Consider the following 15,183-nt stretch of genomic DNA (forward strand, 5'->3'; position numbering starts at 1 on the left):
GTTTAATAAAATGTAGCAGTTCTACCTGAAATCATTCTAATCATTCTAACATTGTGGAGTTTTGTACATGTTTCTTTTTAACAGTTCCAGTAGACTGAGTAGTAGTACAGGCTTTTTGATCTAAATCCATCACAGGACAGCAAACTAACCTGTTCATCATGCAGTAACCTGCAGAGCATTTTTAAGCAGCCTATAAATGACACAGGTAGTCTGCCTCAGTTTGATTTGTAGCACCTTTCACAATCTGAAGAAATATAATGTCACATGTAGCCTACAGACCCAAAAAACAATAACAATCCCCCCCCCCCCCCCCCCCCCCACACACACACACACACTAAAAAGAAAGAAAGAAAGAAAGAAAGAAAGAAAGAAAGAAAGAAAGAAAGAAAGAAACACTCAAGTAAACTTCAGATGCCTGAAAATTCTACTTAAGTACAGTGACAAAGTATGTGTACTTCGTTACTTCCCACCTCTGCAATCACCACAAAACACGCAGCGCAAATCCCGTCAGTGATTCATTTTCTTGTAAACTTTTGGAGGATTGGCGCAGTTACGATTTTCTGTCACGTTCACCTGTGTCTTAAATTTTTAGCAATAACGCTGTTTCAAGCTTAATAACAATAGTAGTTATTTAATACTTAAATGCCATCCAAAATTAATTATAATTATGTTGTAATAACACACTTCTTGGAGGTTTGCTGTGCTTCCACTAAAATCCTACGAACAGTCATTAATGTGCATTTCTACAACAATTTGCTGTTTCACTTAATGCCTAAATAAATAGATAAAAATCGGCGCTTTGATTATTATAATCTGTTTCCTTATCCTTAGGTTAATGTAGTGACACGTCTGATTTCATATGTGTGTCCACCAGAGAGCACCGTAATTCTTTTCAATAGTCCCAAATTTGATGAAGCCTCATAAAAACGTTTATTTGCTAGATTATTGTCAGAAATTATCATCATTTTAGCTAAACTTTTTAGAAAAATTGAAAAAAAAACAACACAATGTCAAAGTAATATAAAAAAGTTTTGCAGATGTTTATATAAATATTTATAATATATAGTTATAACCGGAGTTCATTTAAAATATTGCTAAATTAGTCCACCAACGTTTTCCACTGTGTTGTTCCTTTTTGCTAGTGAGGGTAATTCTTCTATATTGGATTATTTTCAATTATCAGTGTGTTTAACTGGACGTTGAGCAAAGGGTTAATTTGTTTATATCTTCCTTGTGGGCGGAAGAACAACGGGCAAAATTTCGCATCCAACAACAGCTGCGCAACAAACATACAACCAGATATTAATTTGATCTTGCTTGCTTTTCTTCTGCTCTGACAAGTAAATCGGTTTTTGTTTTATTTTGTATTGTAATTTAGGTCAATGTGACGTAATCATTGGTAAACAGGGGCTGGAGATCAAAGCGGGCCTGTAGGACTAACTTGGAAAGCTGCAATGCCCTCCGTGGTGCCAGTCACGGGTGGAGCTGTATTACTGTAATAGTTGAATTACGTCATACTGCGCCATATTATAGTGTCCAGAAAAAAGGCTGACCAAAAGCATAGCTCGATTTTCCGGAACAGTTGACGCAGTTTCGCTCCCTGCCGCTGGTAGCAGGGCAGTCACTTTCAAACATTTACAGGAGTAAAGTCGAGCTTCTTCCGCTTTACAGCAGATTAACGTCGAGTTTTCTCTCTGGTAGGTAACAGCACTTTCCTTATATGAGGATAAAAAAAACAAAAAACAAAGGCCAGACGATTTCAAAAATATCAACAAAGCTAATGAAAAGAGAATTAAGTTCAGAATTTTTCATGCAGCTTTACGCTATTACTTAATTTCACAGGAAAATGGAATTACAGTACAATCTGTCTGATATTTGTTTCATGATTTCTCAGTCTCGGTTTCAGAAATACTCTCCAATGCCACTTTATCGAGTGCATGCTGCTAATAGGAGCCTTTGCCTTCAGAGCTGGTTTAATTCTGCTTGGCACAGATATGCTTGCGATTCTCAGCCTGTTGCTTCTACTCATTCAGACGTTCTATTCAGACTGCCTTGTCCCAGAGAAATGTCACCCTGATTTTAATTAGTTATGATGTGCATGTTTGCAAATCCTTCTGCAACTCAGCACGTCAGCCTCAATAATTCGATTCAATTATAGCACTGAATTGATGCTTTTGACCTTTATTATACAGAGTGCCAACTCTTAATGAGCACAACTAGAATGTGTATAAAAAAACACATAAAAACAACTTATTTAATCATTTTATTCCTAACACCTTTGTTAAAGCTCAAAGCAGTCTGGCCATTCTTCTCTGACCTCTATAATAAACAAGGTATTTTTCTCTCATAGACCTCACTGAATTTGTCATTATGGACATTTTTCTGTAAACCTTAGAAATCATTGTCTAAGTAGATCATCAGTTTCTGTAATATTCAGACCAGCCCATCTCTTACCGAAGACCACTTAAATCACCTTCCTTCACTTTAACCTCAGCAGGTCATCTTTCCAATATCTGCATGTTTAAATACTTTAAAGTGCTTTCATTAGATATTTCACTAACAAGCAGTTTAATGGTTAATAAAGTGACTGTGAGTGTTTTTCTTTAGTACTGTTATTCAGTTAATCATCATCTTTATCTAATATTTAAATGTATAGCACATGGACAGCAAATGTAAACATAACTGCATCACTTTATGTAGTAATTTATTTATATACAAGTTATTTTATTTAATTATAATTAACAGCCATTCAGTATAAGTTACCGTTAATGGAGCTCACCTTCATTATAAGGTGATTTTATAAGAATTAATATAAGACAATAGTGTGACAGGGTGTGGTTGGTAGCTCTGCTGCAGAGGAGGAGTGAAGCAGTGGGTTCAGGGTGTGGTGTCAGGGAAGGCTGGTGTTTACAGTCGACGAGCATCATCTAATCATGCCTTCCCTATTTCAGTAGTGGCCGGGCTGGAGAGGAGAAGAGCTGCTGGAGCAGAGCACTGGTGCAGATCTGGAGCCGAAGAAGTGTGCGCTGGAAAGTGCAAAAAGTGATATTGTAGCAAATAAACAAAGGCAAAACGCACGTTTCTGCATCATGTCGGTGTTTTGGGTTACAGTGGTGCTGAAACCCAAGCTCCCCAGATGACCCCCAAGCAATTCTGGAGGTGTTCCAGGCAACCACGGTCGCATACTAGTGGAAGCCCAGGTGGCGGCGCTGAGCCTTCTCACAACAGTGTACGTGTCCTTTCTGACGTTAGGAGAGCCATCGTGGACTGATTGGGGCCCTCCCCTGAGGACCATCAGCGCCCCTTCCAGATGGGATGGGAGGACTGGCCCTTGGCGTTCAGGAGGCTGCATGGCGCTGCAGCACTGTTTTGAGAGTGTTTTGCAGTTATGTTCTGCCATACAAATCTCATGAAGCATCACTTTGAAACGCAGGCTGGTGTGATGGTGTGTTCGCACCACTACATGTTACCTGAGCACGAAAGACAAATTGTGCAAAACGAACTGGCAGAAATGTTAAAGCTGGGAATAGTAGAAGAGTCGCACAGTGCTTGGTGTAGCCCCATAGTTAGGTCTATGTGGTTCTGTGTGAAGTATTGCAAGATGAACGAAGTGCCACCGTTTGATGCCTACCCAATGACCCAGGTCGACGAGCTCCTGTGTACATCATTGACTGCCCCATTGTGTACATCAGCTGAAAATTGTCGGAGCATGAGGCCAGGTACGGTACATTAGAAAAGGAGTGCCTGGCCATCTGGTGAGCGGTCAACTCCCTATTTCTGTAGCGGCAGGGCCGGAGATGAAGAGAGCTGCTGGAGCAGAGCACCGGTGCAGCTCCGGAGCTGGAGCAAAATTCGCTGGAACGTGCAAAAAGTGCTATTGTACAAAGAAAAAAACGACAAAGCACAAGCTTCTGCGTTGTGTCAAATCCTTTGGGTTACAAATCGGTATTGAGGGAATTAGATTTTTTATTTTGTTATTTGCACAAGTTAAATAAATGTTTTGTCTTAACACTTCAATGAGTTCAGCCATTTCTCCACAGCTGGGGCCTTAATGTGATTCAGACTATGTTCATTTTTTTCTACTCTTCTCTCTTTCAGTCTCCAGGATCTCAATTCAGGATGTCTGTCACTGTGTCCAAGGCTGATGGAGTCACTATACTCACCTTGACCTCTGACCCTAATAGCCCTTGGCCTCCTCTGTGCCAGATCCTCAAGAACCTTTGCAGCAGTCCAGTGTGCTGCAAAGTGTCTCAGCACCTGAGGCGCCTCAAAAGACCTTCTGAGATAGTGCTGGGGGTGAGCTACAACCTTTAAAGCTTCAGATAAGCCTCCAGATGTTCTATTAACTCATTCACTGCCAGCCATTGGCAGTGAATGGGTTAAACCCATTGACTCATGCACTGCAATTGACGGCTGTAGACGTCAATGGCAGTGAATGAGTTAAAAATGCAAATGAACTGCTAACTTAGTCTGATACACGTTTAGTTAATATTCTTTTAATGAGCTTCTTCTTTGCACCCACCACATACTTCTTTAAAGGCTTACAGACAAACTCACTCATCCACTTGTACATTTAAACATTCAGGAGATAAAACACTGTCAGAACTTTTGTTGCCTCCTATTAATGTCAGAAAGCCTTCCAAGAAGACAGAGTAAAGGTAAATTTTATGTGTCAGGGATGCCACTGGCTTTGTATCAGTGTCATGTTTCCTTACCCCACGTGAGTCTAACTCTCTCACTGACAAATTTATTGGACTTAAAAGTGAGACGCTTTTATCCACTGTGGTTTAAAAGAGGGCAGCACGATGGTTAGCGATGTTGCCTCCTCCTGACTTCACTTCCACCATCAGGCTGGGGTCTTTCCGTGTCGAGTCTGTCCAGGGTGTACTCTGCCTCTCGTCCTAAGACAGTTGGGATAGGCTCCAGCCCCCCCGCAACCTTGTAAAAGGATAAGCAGAAGAGAATGGATAGATGGTTTAAGAGTTTTCTCATCACACTACAGAAAAAGCCTGAGAGAAAGTGCTCCAGTATACAGCATATCCTATGACTGGTGTTGAACACCACATGATCACATGTTGTTCATTCTGTGCTTCTTCTTTCTCAGACTCTGCAGATTATGATTGGGCTTCTCAATGTTGTCCTCGGATCAATCCTTATAAGCCAACACGATGGATCATGGACCATGAGTTATACCGGCTATCCTTGTTGGATGGGAGGGTTGGTAAGCAAGCTAAGCAGCTTTTTCCTCATGTTTCTGAACTAAGATTGGATCCACATAAGTAAATACTACTCAAAGGAGCTGCTGGAGAAACATTTTGCAGCGTATTAGGTTAACTGGTAACAGGGCAGAAATATCTTCTCTGGGCCAAAGCTAATTTAAAAAGCAAAGTGTATAACTGTTCTGTGGTCAGACGAATCAAAATGTGGAAATAATATCCAAAAACATTTAATTTCTTCGAAGGAAGTACAGGAGAAATATCTGTTTTTTGAAAAGATTTCATTTGCTTTGGCAGCGCTGGACCTCTGTGAAAGCAGCCATGTGACTCGACAAATAACATGACCCTGAATTGGGCAATACAGTTTTATATCCCAACAATAACACATTACTATTATGACTTTCTTCTTCTGGAACTGACGTGGCAGTCCTGTTGTCACCCTTTGAATCTCCTTCCCCCGCTCACGTCTGTTCACATCCCTCATTATCTGCTCCTTTCCTGGAATGACACAGACAAAAAAAAACCCTCCCTGCCTTGCTTTGATATTATCCTGATACCGATTTATTATCTAAGTTTGGGACATTCTGTTCGGACTCACTTGGCCCAGAAAATATCATCCTGACTGTTATTTGGTGTGATGAAAGACCCTCTGCGCTTTATGCCAATTCTCAATATTTCAGTCCAGACATGGCACTGACAGAGGCTCCCGACCCTCAAAAACACAGAGCGCCAACAAGTTTATGAGTACATGTGATATGTATATAAAAATATCAAAAAACAGATTTTGTCTGTGAAGAATTTAGCGAAGTCTTTGCAGGCCATGGTCGAATGAAGTTCAGCTGAAGTGAAGGCCAGTTGGTTTCAGAGATTTCAGCTCGCCGTGCCCTGCTTGTGATACGTCCTCCCCCTTCCAGGAGACATGATTTATGTCATGTTTATGTCAGAGTTTTATTTCTTGGTCACATTATCTGTGCTCCTTAGCTGTGTGCTAGCTTGCTCATCGCCATTGTTTTGAATCAATGGCGAGGTTGTTTCATTTCTACACAGTGCATTTACCTCCACGTTTACTTCTAAGCGATTAATTTTTGTCTCCAGTACTGCAATCTTCTGCAGGAGGCTGTGGTAGTCATCTGTGGAGAAGGGAGGCATCTTGTTGCCAGTTAGCCTAGCGGTTAGCACCTTTCACTTCACTGGATAACCGGTGTTCCCAGGTGTGCTGTCAGATCTAGGCAAACTCAAAAAGTCAGGCAGAAGCTCCAGGTGTTGTAGTTTGTACCCCAGTTCTTTGTGATGACGTTTGTAATTTTTGGGCTTCAACTTGTAATTTGTGGTCTGGATCTTGGATTCTTACTTGTCTTTCTTTTCCTCTTAGCATCCAATAGCACATTAGTGATGGGATTTCTGGCTCTTTTTAGCGAACCGACTCTTTTGGCTCGGCTCACTAAAAAGAGCCGGCTCTTTCGGTCGCACGACTCAAAGATCGGCTTAAAATGGGCCAAAAATCGCACAGTGTGAGCCCGGCATAAGAGCCGTTTCATTCACGATTGACACACCACTTTAGCACATATCTAAGGTTGTCATCACGTGCTCTCGCTTCTTGTCCATTTCCTTCCTCCTGATTTTCTCCCTTTTTTCGTCCATTCTGCTTGCTCATATTCTTCATTAGCTTGCTTCTCTATTTGGAATATGGTTGCACTCCTGGCTGTTGCCCCCACCCAAGACAAGATGCTATATCTAGGAATAAGGACTCGCTTACTTGCAGGTCTAATTATTATTTATTTCCTTTACTTTGCTGATATGTTTTTTCTCTGTTATTCTTTGAAATTTCTTCATCAATTGCTAAGAATTAGACCTCTATTTGAAAATGATGACAATGCAATGTTTTTCTCTTTTCACAAAACTGCAAACTTCAACTGTAAAGAAAGTAATACTGAAATAAAACTGCAAATGTAATTATTCTAATTTAACGCAAGGAAAATCAAAGCAGTGCAACCCAGCTGGTAAAAAAATTCAAAAACAAACACACTGTACTAAACTAATAAAAGATGAAATCAACAATGTCAAAATGTAAGAATTAACTAAAAAAGAATCTGTATCAATACTTGATTAGAAATGAATCAAACAAAAATAAAAGTCAATTTAGCAATCGACTTAAGAGTAATTATCTTCAGAATCAAAACAAACAAAAATGAAAATTAATTTAGAAATTGACTCACGCAATTAACTGTATATATGAATCCAAGAAAATCATATCTGACAAAAATCCATTATAGGATCAAATGCAAAAACACTTGTCATCAACTGATGACAGAAATTAATCCCAAGATCAAATCCAAGGATCAGAAACAAACAGCAGTTACTCTAAGAGTGTTAACTGATAACTCAATTAAATGATGAAGATACAAAGTCCAGATGCAAAAACAAATAGCAGTTAACTCTACAGCAGTTTACTGATAACAACTAATGACAGATCATTTGTTTCACACTGTAAACTGTAAAGCTGCTACGTTGGTCATTTTGAACCGCTTCAAAGTCAGTTCAAAATTTCAATTGTAAATTTTTAGACTGTTATTAACCATTTTTGCCTCAAAGTGTATATTTTACTCCTCTTACCTCAGTCTCAAATTGTACATATATTTATTCTTCTCATTCTTACTCTTCCTATATTTATTGTTGTTCTTTTGCACTGTATAGAACTGGAGCCTCTTCGTCTCATCTCTCTATATACTGAACTGTATATAGCAGAGGTGACAATAAAGTTTACTTTGAGTGGAATTGAAAGGTCAAACTGCAAAAACAAATACCAGTTAATGCTAAGTGATTGCCAAACAAAAATAAATGTCAATTTAATATTTATCGTCAGAAACATCTAATTGTTTATCAAACAAAACAAAGTCAATTTCGACTTTGTTCCTCATTATCTGCTCCTTTCCTGGAATGACAGAGATCATGACCACTACTCATGCTAGTTCCTTCATCTGGGTAGGAATCTTCTCCAGGACCCAGGTCAGGTTCTTTTCAAATATTTATCTATTGGTATTACATGCTGCATCGTCTCACTGCATGACTATTATGTAATATCTCCTTCGTCTTCTTCTGTTTTACTGGCAGTTGGCAACCCATTTAATTAGAGCAGGTAGTTGTACTGTCTTCTAGTGGAAGAGAATGTAATTGTTCTGCCCGTTACTCATGCCAGTTGCTTAGAGTACGAATTAGGTGGAACCAGATTATCTTCCACGGCACACCTGACCATTTCTCACAGCACACCTGTGTGCCACAGCACAGTGGTTGAGAAACCGGGGTTCAGAGTATGTAGAGTATCAGACTTGGTGTTTAAGAAAAATCAGGAGGATCTTATGAAATCAAATGTGTTTTATTACTGGAAATCTTAATCCCTTACTTCTATGGTTTTATTGATATATTGCAGTTTCTTGTTGTCACCTTAGACACATGATGTGTCTCCTCATTCAGTTGGAGGAATGTAACTTTATTGTCTTTGTTTTTTTGTCTTGTGTAGTTCATCATGTTTGGAATTGTCAGCATTTTGTCTGACAAGTATCCAAGTCCATGTCTGGTGAGTAGTTCAGATGTACCTTAGAAGGACAACTTGAATTTCGTGTGTCTTCTTTTTCCTGTTTAAGTTGAAGATATGAAAGTAGAAGTATACTATTCTATTTCAATATACAAGTTTACACCAGGTCTCATGTATGCACATCTATGTATATGTATTTATGTAGGATGGAGCTGCAGAGCTTTAATACCAACCATTGCAAGCTTTCCGGCACTGACTGACTGTAAAACTTTTAACCGACCAGCCTTCTAATGTCTAAAATTTTATTTTACACTAACTGACCCATCTTGTATTTCAGGTTATCATCAATGTGATTCTGAATCTGACTGGCGTTGCTTTTGCCATTGCAGCTATTGTGCTGTATAGCATCAGTGTATCTAATCTATATTGGCCGGAAATGTGTTATGAATGCTACGGCGGCAAAACAGTAATTATGGTAAGTGTAGTTAAGGTTAGTTCAGGTTCAAATACCTAAGTGACAAGTGGAAAATATATGGTTTTAATTGTTTTGTAGATATAATCACAGGTTTCTGCTTCTGAAATCTGTGGATTTGCAGCTGGTAATCAGATAGGTTTTTGACTGTAGGAGGATGTTGCGATCACAGTCACGTCTGTACAGAAGTCTCCGCCCACTCTCCGGTCAAAGGGTCTGAGCCTCTGATCCTTTTATTACTGCAATAAAATTGAGCACTGTTGTTTGTATCCCAACAGATGCTCTACAGAAGCATCATTGCTGTGCTAATTGTGCTGTCAGTCCTGGAGCTCTGCGTCACCATCAGCTCAGTCGTCTTGGGGATCAAGAGTCTGAAGAGCAAAGAAAAGGGACAAACCAAGGTAACAGACTAGCATCACAGAAAATGTTGGCTGTAAATGTGGAGGGTTTTTTGTTTTTGTTTTGAGTTCTTGTGTGGAAGTTTGTGAATATTTGGTGACTTGCTCAAAAGCCAAAAAGATTTAGTGTCATTTTACTTCACCGATCTTTTCTTTTTTAGAGCACTGATGACCCAGAGCTCTACAAACCACTTCTCGAGGAAGTTACCACTAAGCCTACAGTCTGAATGTAATTGTGCTGTGAGGAATTGTAAGCATGTGCCTTCATAGCTTTGACTCTGTACTACGACTATATTGGTCCATGTTACATAAAAATAACGGAATCTGTTGCACGTTTCATCAGCATTTGACTACAGACGTGAGGGCTGTAGGTCTTTAGTCATTGAAGCTGAGGCACTGAGGCAACACTGTCTATATACTTTTGGCAGTGATGTTATTATTTTAGTTGTGACCATCATGGATGCAATGTGTTTTAGTGGCGAAAGCAATCACTTCTAACATTATAACTATGCTTAAAAAAGTGATCACATTTTTAAGCATAGTTATATTTAGAATAAACTTATTTAAAATTTTATAATGATATCTAATTTGAAGCCATCTCTAAGCTTATGAGATCATGCATATACTGTATATAGATCCATGATGTCAAGAGATGGGTTATGAAGCCTTTTTGTGAAGCTGTGGGCTGAGTGTTTTCGTCATCGTAGTGTTTTGAAATGACTCGAGAGTTTTCAAATTTCGTCTCCTTTATTAGTGCTAGTACGACTGGACTGAGGACGATCTGCAGGGCAGTTTGGACAGATACTAGAACCTTTTTGAATGGTTTTGACAACTTCCCATGCTGTGGATTTTTGGATGACATGTATATCTATACCCCAAGTGGAGGAGTTTAAGTATCTCAGGGTCTTGTTCACAAGTAACGGGAGAAGGGAGCAGGAGATCGACAGACGGATTGGTGAAGCGGCCGTAGTACTGGTCTGTTGTGGTGAAGAGAGAGCTGAGTGTAAAAGGAAAGCTCTAAATTTACCGTTCGACCTATATCCTTACCCTCACCTATGGTCAAGAGCTGTGGGTAGTGACCGAAAGAACGAGATCGCGGATACAAGCAGCAGAAATGGGCTTCCTCCGTAGGGTGGCTGGCCTCTCCCTTAGAGATAAGGTGAGACGTTCAGCCATCCGGGAGGGGCTGCCTTCCGGATGAGGGGTCCCGGGCATGTCCCACCGAGAGGAGGCTCCAGGGCAGACCCAGGACACACTGGAGAGATTATATCTCTCTGCTGGCCTGGGTGTTCCCCCGGACAAGCTAGAGGAGGTGGCTGGAAAGAGGGAGGTCTGGCTTCTCTGCATGGGCTGCTGCCCCCGCGACTCAGCCCCGGATAAGCGGAAGAAGATGGATGGATGGATGGATGGATGGATGGATGGATGGATACCTATATACCTGCACTGAACGTCACCAGACGTTTTGCTCCAATGGATTACAACCAAAACATGTCTCTTAAAAAAACAGAAAGTGTGCAGCAAAAATAGTGAACAGATCACAATAAAATCACCTTAAGGATCATAACAGTACTATATAATCATATATACACACACTTTACCTACACTGAAGTGTTTATATATATATATTAGAATTAGCATTTTAAGCATTTAACCTATATATATGTATATATATATATATATAAAAATTGTATGTAACCAATATATTTAGGCCAAGTATTATCCACATCATAAATTTATGCATACTGCTTGTTTTGTGATTTAATAATCAGGATTAATGTCTGACATTTGACATGTTGTGGCCTATTGTGACAAAGCACAACAATGGTTTCTTTTTTTACATTTATTGATTAGCATTCAAATGTATTCATTAAACGTGATCCATCTGAAGATGGCTCCTGGCCACACCCCTGACCTGCACCTGATCCTGCATCTGCTGTTTTTGGCTGGAGGACGAGTGGAAAGTTACCCAGTAGCAGGAGTGATTCCTGACCCCTATAAAAGATGGGTCAGCGGTCCACCAGGCTCTTTTCTGTCTCTCTTGGTGAGACTCTGCAGTCTGTGCTTATGGCTCTACATCCCAGGGTTTGCTTTGCTTCTTTCTATCTGTTGTTTTTCTATTCTGTCTTAATGTACTATCTTGCTGTTCACATGAGTCTGCTTATTAAATTGTGTTTCAAGAATGCCTGCTATTTCTTTCCAGAGGATTTTGTTTTTTTGAGTAATTTGATTTTCATTGGATTTAAAAAGTTGGATCTCCAAACCATTGGCTAGATAAGGTTATCATGTTGGCTTTAAAACCTGCGACCCAACACCTGTCCTGGAAAATCCAAAGAATTTCACTGGAGAAGATACTCTCAACAGTTATCATACAAGGATACATGAAAATGATTTGATATACCTTTATTAGTCCCACAAGGGGAAATTTCATAAGGCTGCCGACCTATTGCACACAATGGCGGCGCCATCTTACCCTCCGACCATACATACATTACACAAAAACATCACATGGGGAAGACAGGTCAGAGAGGTATAACAATGGAAAATGCACCACATGAGGAAAGATAAGGAGAAAAAATAACTCCCCCCAGACTGAGCTCCAACAGGGAGATCAATTTGAGACTGGAAAAAACACCTCTGCACATGAAAAACTCTTAATACACCAAAGAAACACATGACAAGCAACAGTGGTGGGTAAAGGGTGCAGCATCGGAAGGGAATAAGCGTCGAAGGCGTTTGGAAATGGAGGGGGGATGAGTGTGTGCATATCAGTGTATGTGTGTGCGTGTCCAGAGTTCAGCTGAGACAGTGTCGTTCGCCCTGCTAGGCTAAGTAAACAGTCTTCCAGCCAACCCAGGTGGCCTTGCATGGAATGGGAAGGAACAGACTAAACACAGACCACCGCTGGCGCCAAAGGGGCTATCCACATGAAGTGATAATGTGGAAGTTGATACATTTTATTAGCCCATAGAACATGAAAGCAGTAAAGTCAGAGACACTGCACTCTCATTAGGAAAGCCTGGTTGTTAGCCAAGTATTACTCCTTGGATCATCCTACTTAACAACTTTTATAATAACCATAATTTACAAAATTAACTCTTTTTTTTCTCAATACAGTTTACATGAGCACACACACATCAAGGACAAACCAGGAGCGGATCTAGAGAAATATTCTTGGGGTGGCATGAAAATCAAATGGAAGAAAATCAAAGCTTTTTCTTTTTTCCAAACACATGCAGGTGGTTACTGCATTTGAATCCTTTTAAACATTTCAGTTACATAAAACAAGCACATTTGGATTTTTTGTACTGTATAGCCTATAAAATAAATAAATATGTAGCTCAATAAATACAAAATCCAGAAAATAACATGAATGGTTCATTTACAAACACAAGTCTAACGTAAGTTTCACACTGTTTTTCTGTTAGAAAAAAAATCAAATTGTTGCTTAAAGTTAAAAGTAAACGTCAGAAATCTGCCCTGTCGTGAATACAAATTTAAACCCATGTTTTCATGATTTTTTGGGTTAACCCTCTAAAGTCCAAAGTATAATTGGCTATTTTGGACTTATTCTTTTCAGCTCAACTTCACGTGTCTGAATTTGGTTGTTTTTTCATTGACATATTAACACAACTGATCTGAAATTACACAAAACACAAAATCCTAGTGGTAGTTTTTTGTTTTGGGTTTTTTTGGGGGTTTTTTTTACAAAAAAACTTCATAACTTGAAATGAAAATATAAACTGTAAATTTTGAAAACGTGTGCACAAATTCTGTAAACATATACAAATATATATTTAAAAATGCAGGCATTACATTGGAGGGTTTTTTTTTTTTCATTTTGTGCAACCATTTAAAAACACTACTATAACTAAAATGAAAGAACAATCAGGTGTCACAATAAGATGCCCCACAAATTATTTGTGCCATTAAAAAACATATTTGTCCGCTACAAGACAATCCATTTCCAAAAACCTGTTGAAATCTCAAATGCCATAGCTGGGCTGGCCATCGGGCATACCAGGCATTTGCCCGGTGGGGATGACTTATTTATTTTTTTGTAACGCATGAACAATGAAAGGTGGTGGATTGACCAGATGCTGGCCATGTGTAAAAATAACTCAGTTGTTTGGTGGTGGCTGTGGCAGAGCTTCCACAGAGGCCAGCAGGTGGTGGTCTGAGTGTCAGGTGAACTGAACTTCAGGTAAGAAGTTATGACCTGCAGTCTATCTGGGTCAGATATAAACCAAGTTTAGGTGGAGTTTATTTTCGTTGTGCTAACTTTTTATAATCAGTTACAATAACTCGTACTGCGTACTATCTAGCATGATGGAGTTTCTATACAGCTGGGTGGGTGCTATGATGTTACTGATAGTGAACTTTATTTTATTCATAAGGTTAGTTAGTAGAGTTGCCAACGACTCCTTAAAAAATGGAATGGTTACTTTTACGTGTTTCGTATTGAGCTGAGAAGGGACGCAGTTTGTCCCGGACTTCAGCTAGAATGGAAAAAGGCACAAAGCTGGAGTTATTCTGTGTCTTTGCTGCACAGCTGCATCTTCTTCTGTTATTCTCTGCCCCCCTCCTGTCCTACTTCAATCATGAAACTGATCAATGATCAGCTGATCGGCTTTTCTCTCGTTTGTTTATCGCCCACTTTGTGCCAGAAAGAGGAAACCGGCGGATGTCGTGCTAAACAACAGCAGCATGTTTAAGCTTGATCAGCTGTTGTTATAATTTATTTAATATTAATTTCTAGCAGCTGATGTTTGCTGGAGCCTGTCAGTTTGGATATGTGGTGAGAGGCATTACCACTGAAAACAAGAAAAAAAAGCGCTAAGGGCTGAACCAGTGCTGGACTGGGACAAAAAAAAATCGGCCCGGCATTTTGGCTGGAGACCGGCCCACCAGGTCTTATAGGAACGGCCATAAAGCCTTTGACAACAGGCATCTCCAAAAACGTTAGAGCACTTTTGCAAATATGTGATGGCTTGATAAATCGAGCAGGTATTTGAAGTTTACACAGCACCATTATCGCATGAAAATATCTTTAAATTTTATTTTGTGATCAGAAAGAGTAATATTCCAAACTCTGCCACTCTGTGTTCCTCCGCCACTGCCTCCTTTGAGTTTTGGACGAAATGGATTCTGGGATATTGCATTTCGTCATTTCGAGCTGATTGGAGAGCAGAACAGCCAATCAGATTTTTTTGTATCCAAGTCTGTGATTGGCTGGTTTTGTGGCACAAATATAACGGTGTAGAGAAAGAGTTGAGCGCGCATGGGCAGAAATGTTGAGAGCGCGAGCAACACATTGCGAGCGAGCGCAAATGCAAAAACTGAGCTGGAGGGGCTGCTGGTGTTTGTATGTGGATAATAAAAACACTGAAATACATTTTTTGCACGCAGGAATGAATTTTGTTCACTCAAATTCAGCTTTTCTTCGCTCAAAATAAATTTCTCCTCAAAATTCAACACATGCACCTGCAAACTTTTTTTACGTGCGCTCAAATTTTTTTTACGTGTGCTCAGAATAGTGGCACAAAAATAACGCCATAGCTCTCGAGG

The 15,183-nt window shown here is 39.8% G+C and overlaps 1 protein-coding gene across 3 annotated transcripts; it reads left to right on the plus strand.

Moving 5' to 3' along the window:
• Nucleotides 1-1,273: 1,273 nt before the first annotated feature.
• On the plus strand, nt 1,274-11,799 carry LOC147319712 (membrane-spanning 4-domains subfamily A member 8-like). 3 transcript variants are annotated; one of them, XM_086312433.1, is made up of 8 exons: nt 1,274-1,697; nt 2,952-3,719; nt 4,099-4,296; nt 5,105-5,221; nt 8,734-8,790; nt 9,086-9,223; nt 9,499-9,621; nt 9,780-11,799. In XM_086312433.1, the coding sequence occupies exons 3-8, from the start codon at nt 4,120-4,122 to the stop codon at nt 9,843-9,845; spliced, it is 678 nt and encodes a 225-aa protein (XP_086168559.1). In that variant the 5' UTR covers nt 1,274-1,697; nt 2,952-3,719; nt 4,099-4,119; the 3' UTR covers nt 9,846-11,799. The 3 variants fall into 3 exon arrangements, with proteins under 3 accessions (XP_086168559.1, XP_086168558.1, XP_086168560.1); XM_086312432.1 differs by having other exon boundaries at nt 2,952-3,229; XM_086312434.1 differs by lacking the exon at nt 2,952-3,719.
• Nucleotides 11,800-15,183: the final 3,384 nt, after the last annotated feature.

This window comes from Aulonocara sp. 'chitande type north' Nkhata Bay, linkage group LG11, assembly GCF_057382095.1.
Source record: "Aulonocara sp. 'chitande type north' Nkhata Bay isolate Kocher_YH1m ecotype deep benthic linkage group LG11, A_spYH_male_GT1.1, whole genome shotgun sequence".
NCBI lineage: Eukaryota > Metazoa > Chordata > Actinopteri > Cichliformes > Cichlidae > Aulonocara > Aulonocara sp. 'chitande type north' Nkhata Bay.

Excerpts from the sequence above, each read along its gene's own strand:
- LOC147319712 (XM_086312432.1), top strand. The coding sequence starts at position 3,137 with ATGACCCCCAAGCAATTCTGGAGGTGTTCCAGGCAACCACGGTCGCAT. Across the intron at positions 4,297-5,104 it reads CTTCTGAGATAGTGCTGGGG|ACTCTGCAGATTATGATTGG; the intron begins GTGAGCTACAAC and ends CTTCTTTCTCAG. Across the intron at positions 9,224-9,498 it reads GCGGCAAAACAGTAATTATG|ATGCTCTACAGAAGCATCAT; the intron begins GTAAGTGTAGTT and ends GTATCCCAACAG.